Source organism: Tachysurus fulvidraco, chromosome 5, assembly GCF_022655615.1.
Source record: "Tachysurus fulvidraco isolate hzauxx_2018 chromosome 5, HZAU_PFXX_2.0, whole genome shotgun sequence".
NCBI classification, from domain to species: Eukaryota; Metazoa; Chordata; class Actinopteri; order Siluriformes; family Bagridae; genus Tachysurus; species Tachysurus fulvidraco.
In genome coordinates this window covers 20,522,153-20,536,862 of record NC_062522.1, presented here as the reverse complement: position 1 = coordinate 20,536,862, position 14,710 = coordinate 20,522,153, and the positions used below count along the sequence as shown (strand labels likewise).

At 36.6% G+C, this 14,710-nt stretch overlaps 1 protein-coding gene across 1 annotated transcript in view; it reads right to left on the bottom strand.

Annotated features, from left to right (window-relative positions):
- LOC113643234 (cadherin-22) overlaps window positions 1-14,710 on the bottom strand; it is a 197,087-nt gene that overhangs the window by 72,450 nt on the left and 109,927 nt on the right. The window contains exon 3 of the mRNA XM_027147379.2: window positions 11,896-12,190. Coding sequence (XP_027003180.1) covers window positions 11,896-12,190 — 295 coding nt within the window. The remainder of the gene's footprint in view (window positions 1-11,895; window positions 12,191-14,710) is intronic.

Genomic DNA, 14,710 nt, shown 5'->3' with positions numbered 1-14,710 from the left:
AAATTTGACATCAGATCCTCAGAAGAAAAAACTCTCCAGATGAAGGTGAACGAGATAGCAACATAAAGTGTGTGTGTGTGTGTGTGTGTGTGTGTGTGTGTGTGTGTGTGTGTGTGTGTGTGTGTGTGTGTGTGTGTGTGTATTCTGGTTTTATAAAGCAGAAAGACGCATGTCATTTTGTGTATGGTTGTATATGTGACAAATAACATTTGAATATGAATATATATCAAATTATTCACAGTCAGCCTCTATTCATAATCTCTTACTTACAAATAAAAAAGTAATCATGTCATTTTAGCCACCATATCTGTTCCGGCAGCTCGTCAGTGTTTAATTGTGCCACAAGCATTTTATATAGCTTCTTTTGATTTGCCAAAGATGTTTGTCGGTGGCTGTTCCTCATTTGTATCATTTGTGGCGGTTGAATCGTTGGGTCAGACTGAGCATTGTCAGTCAGCCTGGACAGCATTAAATTGGAAGTGAGACAGCATGGGCACAGCCTTCATGACCTAGCTTGTGTGGCTGTGGCTAAGGTCTCTGGCACAGTGGAGCATCAATCATAATGCATCCATTCATCAACTGTAGCTTCTGGCAGACACAACAGCTTTTTCAACATCAGAAGGAAATGGCATAACCATCCCAGCATCCGTGAAGGCGTAATGTATAAATGAATAAATTCATTAAAAAATACAAATGCATATGAAAGTACATCTTTTACCCCAGACACACAGACATTATCTCTCTACCAGATAAGAGGCAGAAACTTCATATACTGTACAGTATAGTAGAATCTTATAGATCTAAATCATATAATCTTTCATAAACAAAAGTAAACAAAAGTTTCATAAAAACTACATTGTGTATAAAAAAGTAAAAAAAAACAAAAAACTTCAAACTGCATTTAAATCTGTTTAACACGGTAAATTATTGAAAATATACCCCAGTAGTATCCCAATATACATTACATTTCAAATTAGTCTGTGACAGCTTATCACAATACTGATATTACATCATCATTTCAACCAGCCCAGTTACTGCACATTCAAGTAGACCGAGTTCACATGTAACACATTAAAGCACATTAAACTTGTCTCAAATTCAACATAAGTGACCTGAAATCAGAGGTTATAACATTTTGGACTATTTAGAGACTATTTTGGTTTTTAACCTTTGGATTCTACAGTATTTGTGGTGTGAACTTCATAGAACTGAGAACTGAGTATGCTTTGGGTATGCTTTGGTTTCAACTCAGTCACCTGACTTTATAACCATGTTGAATTTAGAAAGCAAAATGTTAAATTGAAACAAAAAATCTTGCATAGCCTGCATCATTTTCTTCAATTATTCAAGAGTTTTGGACCAAAACAGACAGGCATATACAACATACATTACTATTTCTATTAAAAACACATCCATCAATTTTTCTGGCTGTGTAAGGTTTCCTAAAACCTAATGATGTGTATAAAGTGTACAGAAGTGTTTAACAAATACATAAATATAACAACTAGAAACAGAACACGTCAAAATGTATTCTGCATATTTTAGTAAAAAGCACTCAGAACTTTAACCCATAGCTGCTCAGTTTGGAAGCTTGCCTAGTTTGTCACCGTTCCTATTGGTTAAATATGGGACATAAAGCCCATAAACGTTAACCTGTTTCAATCTTATAATCATAAAAATGATCCCAGGTGAGTTTTGTGACTATATGCCCATGCAGTAACACACATCTACAGAACTCATACATAAATACAGAGGCTTGACTATAATAATTCATAATGCTAAGAGTGGTAAGTCATAAACAAGGTATAACTTTTGACATTTTAGTTCTGTATCTTGAATGAATCTCAGCATCTGCTTTCCATATTCATTTCAAAGCTATATTTCAAAAACTGCAACTGAAAGCATCCCTATTGAAGGCTTTATGTCAGAACATTCAGTGTAATCCATTACTATAATAAATCAGTTACAATAATACTGTAAATTGATCCACCTGTTAAATTGTTCTGGAATACACTGTTGTACTGTACTTTAAGCTCTAGAGCACTACTTAGCTTCTAACTAGTTGCTCCACTTAAACTTTTCTTCCATATGGAACAAAAAAGTGGCTCTTATGCTGTCTTTAAACAGCTTGCAGTGAAAATGGATGGGACGAAATCTGATTATTTGAAAATACGTAATTATTAAATAAATAGTGACACGAAAAAAACATATACTTACCAACACACTGAATTATTCTTTTATAAGGCCTTATTATATAAAATGGCACTAAGGCCTACGGGTGTTTCATCTTGTCTTTTAATGGCGAGACTTTGTAGCTTTCATTTAAATAACAAGCCAAACAGGTCTGAAATGTTGGTTTTGAAAGCTGAAAGCTGCCAGTTCACACTGAGGGCCACAGGTTTCAGTGTAACTCTGAAACATGACTCTGAATTTGATGCATTATAGCTTGTTCAGAAGTGCTGAGGTCATTACCATTTTGTATGGGTTTACTTTGTACTTTTTCTACTCTTTGTGAAAGGACTGCATTCATTTTAGCGATGTGAGGATGTTAAAAGCTGTTTTCTTGATTCATATTAAAGGGCTGAGAGGAAAAAAGAGATGCTCATTTTTACTGTCTGTTTATTCTGACATCATTTTTTGCTTGAAATACACCAAACCTCAAATAATGTTATTTACTTGTGTGCAGAATTAACAGGACAATCATGAGATTGGGATTGAAAAACAGAACAAAAAAAATAAATAATCAGATCTATCTGAAATCTATCCAATGTGTCATGTACAGTATGGTTTGTGTGGTGGATGTAACATAATTGCCACCATTGTTACAACAGCAAGTTAAAATGCATAATAATAATTAAAGAACAATATAATGTAATGTTAAGTAAAAAGACAAACTGAGTTGTTGTTTTTTTTAACTGTAATTATTTTAATACTTAAAAACTTCACTAATTATTTTGCATTAGTAATACTTTTCGATAACAGTACATGAAATATCGCCCACTACTACCTAATTAATACTTATTATATAGAAACTAATGAGTTAATGAGTGGAGGTTAAATTTAATAAGAATAATGATTTGATTTTTAGATCAAGTCTCCACACTGAAAAAAAAAATAAATCAGAGTATGCATTCGTCTTTGGATGTGGGTACATTTATAAGGGATGTACAGTAATAGCTCTGTCTGGTACACATTCTTTCCATACAGACTTAAATCTGAAGTATACTGCACTAGATCATAGAGGTATACTACCACAAACAACGTATATATTACTCCCACAAATATGAATTAAACTATGTGTATACATATAAATAAGACATTTATGTGGGATATTGGACTTTTTTTTAGGTGTTTACCGTTTAGCATGACATACAGAGTGTCATATATCTCAGGCCCATGCATGTTTAGGATTGAGCAAAAGTTCTTGGCACATTCATTACATAAATAATCTTGAGCTAATGAAGAGCTAAACCTAACTACGACTTAACTACGAGTCTTATGAATTCATGCGTGAATACAGTAACAACCTCATTTAGTTTTTGTTTTTTTTTTAAAGTTTTTTTTTGTTTTTGTTTTGTTTTTTTGCAGTGTGGACATTTGATTGTCTAAAATATAATTCAATTTATTTTCTCCATTTAGTATTCTAATGTAAAGTGTGCTTAGTATAATGCTTATCGCTCTGTTTATAGTTAAAACAAGTTGGTTTGAATCTGAGCAGAAGAACATGGGTAGACAGAGCCCTTGGCTTCTTGTAGACTTTAATGCACAAATTCGATCCTCCCGAAAAAAAAATCTGCACCTTGGCTGATAATTACTTGGTAATTCCATTAACAGGTACAGAGTAATCTCAAGTAGAGTGTGGGATCCAGGGTGGTATTTTTATTGCAGAGCTGTACAGCCCTCCAGACTGAGGAAATATAGCATATATTGAGTATCCACATACAGATAAGCTATAGAACCAAAAATGTTCAACGCTCAAATGACAGCATAGCAAATTATGCAATTATAAAAGTAGACTGTAAATTAGTTTACAAGAAATTACTATGCAGGCTTAGTAACTATGTAAGTTTAAGATGTGAGTCTTCACATGCAGAGATGTAATTCAAACACCACATCTTTAACAAGGTTGCAAGGTTTCACAGAGAAAAAATACTAAGTATGCTCTATTACTGTGTGGGTGTAGGTCTGTGATGTGCTTCACAGATCTTTCACAGGTTTAATGATGGACACATACTTTGGCAAACACATGCTAATACAAATATACAAATACATATTTGATTGTGGACACACACAACTACACAATATTTGGAAGAGCTTGTCATATTTCTTAATTGGAACAGATTTTTCAGAGATTTGGGCCAAGATGGCATGTGAAGACATCACAACACACAGTGAGCCAATTTTGATTAATGTGCATCAAACGTGAGTGCAGCTATCATAAGAAAGTAATTACTTACTGTATGTGTCTTCCTTAGATTTGTTTAAAAAATGTTCAAACTTTTCATCGCAACGATTTCACCAATTCAAGAGTTTTCCACAAAAAAAAAAAAAAATCATTGCAGAAAAAAGAATAAAATTGCTTACATTGATTTATAAATGAAAATGAAATATTTTGTATTGTATTTGTATTGAGTAACAACTCTTCTCAAAAAGCATTTTAAATGTGCAGGTACTCTACGTGCTTGAAAGTCCTTTTAAATTATTATTTTGTACTATTAAATTAGTATTCGCAATAATAAATCTATGACCAGGTTTCAGTGTCCTAGACCAGACAAATATCACGGTTTCCTGCAACACTTTGCAGTTCAGGTGGCCCGCCTAAGCTGGGAAACCCTAACACCTTAACTAGGTCGTCCAAAAAAAATAATAATTCTGCTGCACAAAAAGCCGCCAAGTGCATCTCTTATAGCGCGGACGCGCTTCACACCGCGAGCGGCCACACGGCTGAAATGAGAGAAAGACGTGGTCCGTCACTGTCTGGAGGATAACTAGCCAGTTGATAAAACGTGTGTCTGTGAGAACTGTAAGTGGACTTATGTTTTGGGTTTATTTAAGCCTTATTTGTCTATAGTTCTTACAAATTTAAAGTAAGTTAGCTGGTGATTTTGTTGTTTGAGTTCACCTGCTAGCTAGGTTGCACGTGCCTGTTTTTAATAATTGTTAAATGTAGTACAGAGTCTGTGGTCTATCTCACAAAGAAGCCCAGCCCCCCATGCCCCGCCCAACCCTACCGCCTTAACTAACACATTTTCTGCTGAAAACCCTGGATATGTTCCCCATAATTTCTAGAACAATATTTCAGCCTTTATTATTTTAAACTTTAAAAAGATTAATACAATTAACAACAAAAATTCTTCACACTGCAGGTGAGCAATGTTGTTTCAATGCCAAATCTCTCTATGATCAGTAACAACATCATTTCTTTTACAAACTCTGCCAAGTTCTGGCAGATCTGCCAAGGTTTTGTTTATAGTTGCTGCTTTCTGCCACTGGCATAACTATTTTCTCCTGTTTTCTATTAAAGATATATACACCTTTTTTGCTGCTCAACATAGTCTCTCCTAAGCAAAAGCAAAATGAGCAACTTCCTGGTTTTATTTGTTAATTGGTAAAGTGCTCTATTCATAAAATTAGTGATTTATCATGACTAAATACAACAAACAAACAAACAAACAAACATAAATAAATAAATAAATAAATAAATAAATAAATAAATAAATAAATAAATAAATAAATATTTAAACAAAAATATTTTTTCTTAATAGTTCTTTTCCATTGTCATATGGAGTTCAATATTTACTCTCAACATTATTTAACATAATATCTTGAAAAGAATTTTAACTGAATTTTAACTGGCCCCAGCCGCACAACCCCCAAGTGTACACCCTCAATGCCGGGGCCCTGGGGTGACAGCCTTGCTTACTGTTCCCAGTTTTACACTTCAAACTCTCATGCTGAAATATCTAAGAAGGATGTTTAAAGCAGTCTAAATGATCTACAATCAAATTCAACCGATGTTAGCTGCTTGGTAAAGGCTTGATACAGTGAGCGAAAGAGATAGTGGTAACAAGACAGAGCATGGCAAAGGAAAATAAATATGCTGTGGGCTTGTGTGTGATTATGCTTTTATTATTATCGCAGAGCATTCACTGCCGCAGTAATAAAACACAGTGGTGCTCATGCTCAGCCACTAGCTGTGATTAAATCTCATATTTCCACAGATCACTCAGTTTACACATCTGTAGGGTTCATTACAAAAGTGCCGATGCTGAAACCACATTATTAAATTAACTTCGGCTGTCATGTGACAATTAGCCTGATTAGGTGGGGCCATCGAAGTAAAAATCTGAAATTAAGGTACTTTTCTTTCCCCGTATACATAGAGTCGTTGTTTGAAAGGTTTCAGCATTGAACACTAAGATATATAGTGTTATATATATTTTAATATACACTTTAGGCACTTCATAATAACACAAGGTAGGACCCTCTGTTATTCTGCTGTAAATCTTTCATTCTATCACATCTTAAAGGTGCTCTATTGAATTCAGATCTTGTAAACGGGGAGGCCAATGATGCACACTGAACTCAGTTTAAGATGACTTGCATTTGTGTATGCTGGAACTAGCTATTATATGATGGGTAAAATATAGCCACGGAGCAGCCTAGGATCCCAGATTAAGGGTTGATTCTCTTTATTTACAGTGTTGCAAAAGAAACTCATTATCTCCTAGTTTGTTTCCTAGTTTTACTTAAAATTAATATAAGAAATATCAAAGATTAATTTTCTGTAATATTATTTACAAGCTAGCATTTAAATGATAGGATGTTAAATGTATTATATTTTAGTTTTTTTCCCACTATCCTGAGATTAGAATTGGTAATGGTATTTTGAGTAGTATAACATAAAAAGGTCCTAATGTCTGGAGGAAACATTCCCCACACCCTTACAGTACCTCCACCAGCCTGGACTGTTGACTAAAGGCAGGTTGGGTCATTGGATTCATGCTGATTATAAGTTCATATGTAAACAGATATACTGATATATTGCAAGGAATGCTGGCTTTGTCCACAGACACATGCAGACTTTAAATCTGGTCAACAGTCCTGATACCAAAGTTTAATAATGCTCACAATTTGCCTACTCACTTTTCATGATGATGGCCTGCAAAAATGCTGTCTTAAGTGGCAGCTAAGTTTGCATAAAGATTAGAGATGTTCTACAAAGTCTTGTTCCTATTCCAAGTGCACCCGACAATAAATAGGCGATCTGTCGGCTGTAAACACTGACACGTTGTATTCTGTGTGAAATAATCGGTTCATTTTTAGTGTTTTTTGAACATATTGAGAAAGCTTTCCGCTTGCCCGCACACATTGTGTGGATGCGGCACACATACTCACAAGGGTGGTTGAAGCTTTAGACACCTTCAAATATGGCTGGGTCACCCATAATTTGTAGTCTACCATACAATGCCACAGGGGATTACTGCAATTCTGGTTTGATGGGCAGTGGGCATGAAGGGCCTGTAACTAATATGCCTAGGTGGAACAATGGTTTGTACAAAAATAATGGGGCAATCAACACACTAGTTTCACAGATTGTTGAATGCAGTGCAGCATCCACAACAGCTGCTCGAGTCCTGGGTTTCGGCACCAAGTGACATCACTAGTAAGGTTTCTCCAAGCATTCACCAAACACACTGAACTTATGTATTTGTCTATGCACTATCTCTACCAACCTTTAAGAAACCCTAAAAGTATACAGGGTAACTCACACAAATTTTATTAACCCTTTTTACCAGTACAGTAGCATTCCATTTTACTTGTGGAATAGAAATCAACTAATCATTTTTTTTTTCCGATCAGGATAAACAAATGCATTATTTTATCACCAGAAGTAACATATAAAATTAGACATGACACTGTTAGACGTTTTTACCTCTGATCGGAAAACCTTACACAGAATTCGAGTGGCTAATATTATTCATTCATTCATTCATTCATCTTCTACCGCTTATCCGAACTACCTCGGGTCACGGGGAGCCTGTGCCTATCTCAGGCGTCATCGGGCATCGAGGCAGGATACACCCTGGACGGAGTGCCAACCCATCACAGGGCACACACACATTCTCATTTACTCACACACTCACACACTACGGACAATTTTCCAGAGATGCCAATCAACCTATCATGCATGTCTTTGGACCGGGGGAGGAAACCGGAGTACCCGGAGGAAAGCCCCGAGGCACGGGGAGAACATGCAAACTCCACACACACAAGGCGGGAATCGAACCCCCAACCCTGGAGGTGTGAGGCGAACATGCTAACCACTAAGCCACCATGCCCCCCTGGCTAATATTAATGCCTTCCAATTTTAGATGCTTATAAAAAAAACCTCTTGGGTCATCACCAAGATCAGAAATTGGTTTGGTATCAAACTAATATTTCAACAAATATATTTCCACATGAAAGCTAGATAAAAAAAAAGAATCAATTATAAAACTAAAATATTCTTTAAACCCTGAGTGTCTACATCCATTTGAGTCATTATACACCACTGTGCAATGCAACATGACAAAGAAATTCAATGCTGATCATGGACAAATTCCATTTTTCTGGCCTCTGGTAAAAAGTTAAAAGGTGTCTTTGAGAGGTTGGGCTGGATGAATTCCTCGGTGTGTGCACACCAGTGACACTCGACTTTGTGACCATTCAGGCGAAATGTTATGTGGCAAACATACACATTGTCAGTTCATCCACATACGCATTAGGAACATCCCAGCCAGATGTAGACCCAGATGTAAAGTCTGCATATTGGCTGCACGCAATTTCATGACTGCATCCATAATTGAGATGGCAGTGTGCTTCATCAAGGAGTCTCACATGGCATTGCCTGATGTCATAGAACAGCCTGCAAAAGAATCGTGATTGCTTTTTAGTCCTAGCAGTTCCACATGCACAATCAGGACACTTGTCTGGCTAAACACCTGCTGGTGGGACTGTCTGCACAGTAGCCAATTGTCCAGAAAAAAAAAGTACACACAGGCCCTCTCATTGCAGGGGATCCAATGAAGCTCACACACAATTTGTGAACACCCTGGGTACCTGCGATAATCCAATGGGAAGGATATGTCACTCCACTGATGTGAAAGTGAAAAAATCTCTTACATACCACACCATGTGGAAATTGATCTTTCAGCTCTATGGTCACACCATTAGTATTATAGGCAGAAAAATCAGGACGAATCACCGGCCAACTGATTACTAATATGATGTGGAGAAATCATGGGCTTCTGTGGGGTAAGTTAATACAGAGTTCAAAACACCTACACTACTGTCAGTCATTCAAGATTCACACGTAGGTCGATTAATGTATCTGTCATTTTCATTTGATTTTAAAAAAATGAAGCTTTTTTATTTTTTATTTTTTGTCATACTTTAGAGCGATGCCTTCAAAAATGCAAATATGAAGCAGATATCTTATATGAAATCAGCTTGGCCACAAAAAAATGTTATGGAAACTATAATAAAGTAATAGTACAAAATATATATATTTTTTTTATTCAATGGGAGATGCAGGTTTTGACACAAAACACTATTACAAATGACACTGAGATTAAAAAGACAATGCTAAATTTTGTCATTTCCAAAAGAAAATGATTTAGTAAGACTTATATGGTCAGGACACCAATCTTGCATCAGCAGATTTAGAGTTATTGAGTTACTGAGTTAAAACCTCAGAGAAGAAAAATCTAAAGGGCAAAACAGACATTAACGTGTCAAAATGTCAGACAACCTTAGAAAAACAAACGCAATCTTAGACACACTGTGTACAAAAATATCAGATAGCAGAACAAATGCTTAGGATCATCACTGGTAAAAGCAGGATCAAAACTTTTCAAAGAACTGTTTGCTGTGGGGATATACAGTAAATCTTGCCAGGAATTGTGAATAGATGAGGTGAATCAGTTATCTGATACAGTACAGACCAAAAGTTTGGACACACCTTCTCATTCAAAGAGTTTTCTTTATTTTCATGACTATGAAAATTGTAGATTCACACTGAAGGCATCAAAACTATGAATTAAAACATGTGAAATTATATACATAACAAAAAAGTGTGAAAAAAATGACCCCAAACACACCTCCAGGCTGTGTAAGGGCTATTTGACCATGAAGGAGAGTGATGGGGTGCTGCACCAGATAACCCGGCCTCCACAGTCACCGGACCTGAACCCAATCGAGATGGTTTGGGGTGAGCTGGACCGCAGAGTGAAGGCAAAAGGGCCAACAAGTGCTAAGCATCTCTGGGAACTCATTCAAGACTGTTGGAAGACCATTTCAGGTGACTACCTCTTGAAGCTCATCAAGAGAATGCCAAGAGTGTGTAAAGCAGTAATCAAAGCAAAAGGTGGCTTCTTTGAAGAACCTAGAATATGACATATTTTCAGTTGTTTCACACTTTTTTGTTATGAACTAAATGTTCTCTTTGAATGAGAAGGTGTGTCCAAACTTTTGGTCTGTACTGTAAGTGTGAGCTGGGTTATGGATTGTGTAATAAGGTAAATCACTGGCTTTGCTACTTCACTGTAATGCTGAGGATCTTCGAAAATAGAATCTGTGCTTTCAAACGAATGACAAAAAGAATATAAAAAAAAAAATACAATGTACAAAAATGAATGTAAATGTGTTTAAGTACAACCTCGAAAAAATGAAGTCACCACATGTACCGTGTAATGATTTGTATTGGTATGGTATAAAGATTAGACGAGCACTACATAAATCAAAACTTGACTGGCGATGCTTTTAAAGAACTTTATGCTGTTAATTTTTATAGACACAGTTAGTGTATCTAGTGTATACAAATGTCAAGGTAGACTTCATTCAGGAATTATAGCAATCGTTTTACTATGTTGCTGCTTTGTGTTTAAGCAACTAAAGAGAACCAAAGCCCTCGCAACGTTTCGTTCTGAAAGGTATCTATTTATCTTGACGTGTCAATGTAAAGTGAGTCACCTATTCTTCTTTCTGTCTGACTGGCCTATCCATCTGCCTTGCTTTGACAGTGAGGCGTGACCTTATCATGGAGACGCTACCACTGACAACATTAACAATTTCTAGGCAAGAGAGCAAAACATTAAAATGCGAACAAAGCAGTGATGTTATCTCATTAGACTTGCTGCACAGTTTAATGTATAAAACATGAACAGGGCGCTTGGTTAATGTGAGAGGTGGAGAAACAAAGGGGAGGAGAAGTGAAGATGCCACAAACATTAACTACTCTCCTTCCCTCACTTTGTCTCCCTCTCTCTCCTTCTCGTTCGAGAAAGTGCTGCCGCTGGCTCAGCCGCTGCTATGCTGAGGAAGCAGGAATTAATTCCAATCAGTAAGTTCACTGTTGTAGAGAACGCGAGGACTGTAACCTGCCCCTATTTTATTCTAATAAACAAACAGCATTCAGCAGGAAATTGAAAGCAGAATCCCATGAATAAATATGTCTGTACAGACAGACACAAGATGCGATCTGCAATAAAAGTTTACTCAGCACAATTGAGCACATTCCCCACTTGTCGAAACAGCAGGGAGGAATCAGTGAAGCAGAAGTTCAGATGCTTACAGACTAACCAGCATGTTCTGGTCACTGACACAGGATCTTTAGATCTATTTCAGTTTCATGTATAAAAATACATTACAAAATTAAAACGATTTAGACCAGTAATATATTTGGAATTGACTTAGTTTTGATCAGTCGTTTTTCAAGAATTTGATTTCTATTCCTATTCTATTCTAATAAAAATTCTATTTTTATTTTAGTTCCATATTTTAGTTTTAATATTTTACTATGAATCCACTTCAGGCCTTAAAATTAGTTGCAAGACTTAAAGAGTTTTCCCTTACCGATAGGAGACAGCTCGGCCACGCTTCCGATGTATGGTCCCTCCAGGAATTTGGGCTCGCTGTCATTGATATCTTGAACCTTGATGACAAACTCGGACTCTGGTTCGAGCGGGGCGTCACTCTGGCGGTCTCGAGCCTGCGCTCGTAACGTGTAGAAGGCTTTTTCCTCACGATCCAACCTCTCGGTGGCGTGAATGTCCCCTGTGACCTCATCAATGATAAAGATAGTCCCTGCGCCTTCTCCAGATATGGTGTACTTGATGGACCCATCACCTTCATCGGAGTCTGAGTGGATCTGCCAGTCAAAAGGGAAATTGGTATAAGGGAAGAGGAGCTTACAAATCTCCTATCATGACAATGTATGAAGAAAAATAACCTTTACTCAAAGTAATTTCTCCGATTTCCCAAGGACATAATATTACACAGATCAAATTAAAGCACTGATCTCTATCACAAACTATCTACATTTCAAGTTTTTTTTTTTTTTTAAAGTATACAATAAATTCTGCCAGCAGATTTTTAGAAGGTAGATCAGGTAGAAGGTGTTTTTACATCCTAGAATTTTGGGCTAATCTGAAGAGCCTGGAATTATCCCTTTACTTTCCTCTGACCCCCTGCTAAAGGTAAGACTAAACATGTGAATGTAAGTGCGAACTTCAAAAGTCCTTATAAATCTGCCAGGACTTTTTTTTCCCCTAGTGTCACTGAAAGCTATTTTCCTTGATCTACCACTCTATACCACCATCAGCCATATCTCTTCCTTTCTCTCTCTCTTCATTATTATTCACCTTCTTTTGCAGCTTCCTCTTTCTCAATAGACATGAGCTTTAATTCTCTCTTCCATATTAAATATTTTATAAATCCTTAATTAAATATAGGATTCTATCACCCCATTGGGTTTTTTCATTAAGTATTTGTCGTAAAACTGCAAGCTAAACCCTCTAGATTGCGTTTCCCTCTCTTACTCTTTCTACTCTTACTATAGGGAATCTTGCCCAAGTCAAGCAAAATGAACACTGAAAATATGATTTTTCGTGCATCAATATTTTAGCAGTAACGAAAAAAATCTCAATTACTGAAGAGGAGGCATATAAAAATACGAAGCATAAAGAAACAAACCCTTCAATATGAACCACTTAAAGACATTCGTCTGATCAGCAGAAAACTTTGCACAGTCGTAAAACCTTTATATTGATTGAATCAAATTGAGAAATTTATTTCTTTCAAAAAAAAAAGAAAGGACAAAAGGCAGAGATAATATGTTGTTTTTTTCTGCAACAAGAAAATCATTTCGGCTTTTATATTGTGGTGTGTTTTCTAAGTTCACTTACAGTATTCTGTTATCTCGTTGTTCTTTATTAATAATAGCAATGATCATGATATAGCGTTATACAGCAGTAGCAGAGGTGCTTTTGGGTATTCAGTAAGCTTGCCTCAGCTCAGCTGCTATAGTATAAGAAATCAGTAAGATATGCTGGAGCTACAGAAGGCAGAGATTTGCATTTCATAAGCATGTGTAATTGAAGTAGAACAGAAAGCTAACATGAACCAAATACTACTGCTGCAACATGCTCTGAATTTCTTCACCTGTTAAGGTGTCAAGCTGCTACATTTTTGAAGTTATGCAATGAATGTATAATAATCGTACATAATAATGTTTCTACATTTTCTACGTTTTATATGTGTTACACTGGGAATAGTCGTCCAGTCAGATAAAAAAAAAAGAACAATATATGTTGTTTATGTAAAAATATTACGTCTTAGAACTTTTACTAAAGATGTTTCTAAAAACTAAATTGAATGATGCAGAGTGAGCATGATCAGTTTATGTAGTATTAATTATGTAGTAATATGTAAAGCAATTACATTGTGAAGTCTCAGGAGAATGTTGCCGCTGATGGGAACAATAAATATACAGTATTTTCCGCACTATAAGGCGCACCTAAAAGCCTTAAATTTTCTCAAAAATCGGCCGTGCGCGTAATAATCCGGTGCGCCATATGTGTGCACCGAGTTCCAATAATCTGTAAAAATGTTGTTGTATGACTTTGGTAAGCGCTCCGCTTGATTGACTGTCGGACCATTTCCCGTCCGACCATTGTCGGACCATAGATGTAATTAGTGATGGCCAGTTCGTGAACGAATCGTTCTTTTGAACCAGTTCTTTTTAGTGAACTGGATGAACCGGTTCACCAAATCGGACTGATTCGTTCTAAACAGTTCGCGTCTTGAGTCAGCGGATGTAAATGGGAATAGAGCAGCTGAAAGTATTCAACATCAATGTATCTATGGTTCGGAAGTGGAGGAAGCAAGAAAATACGGCGCCTTATAATACGGTGCGCCTTATGTATGGGTTAAGTACAGATATAGACCCCGTAATTGAGACTGCCCCTTATAATCCGGTGCGCTTTATGGTGCGGAAAATACTGTAGTATAAAATGCAGTCACTTAAAACATGCATGACAGAATAGCGCTTTGGTAAGCTGGCTGTTGTTAAACACCAGCGTTGTGGGTTCATGTGTGAACACAGTGTTTAATTTCACTCACTGAAAATACACAAACCATGCTGGATGTATACTAACATATTTTGTTCGTGTTACTAATTTCCATCAGGTGGAACCCATGTACAGATTGGAATGAAATGAATTCCTCATCACTCCTCGCACTGCACTTCGCACCCTCAGAGCAACCAGCATTGCTCGACTGGTCCCACCGTCTCTCAGGGTAAGAGGTAAGTATACAACAAGACTCTTTTCTGTTCTGGCACTAAGGTGGTGAAATAAACTTCTCCTAGGGGTCCCGACAGCTGAGACAT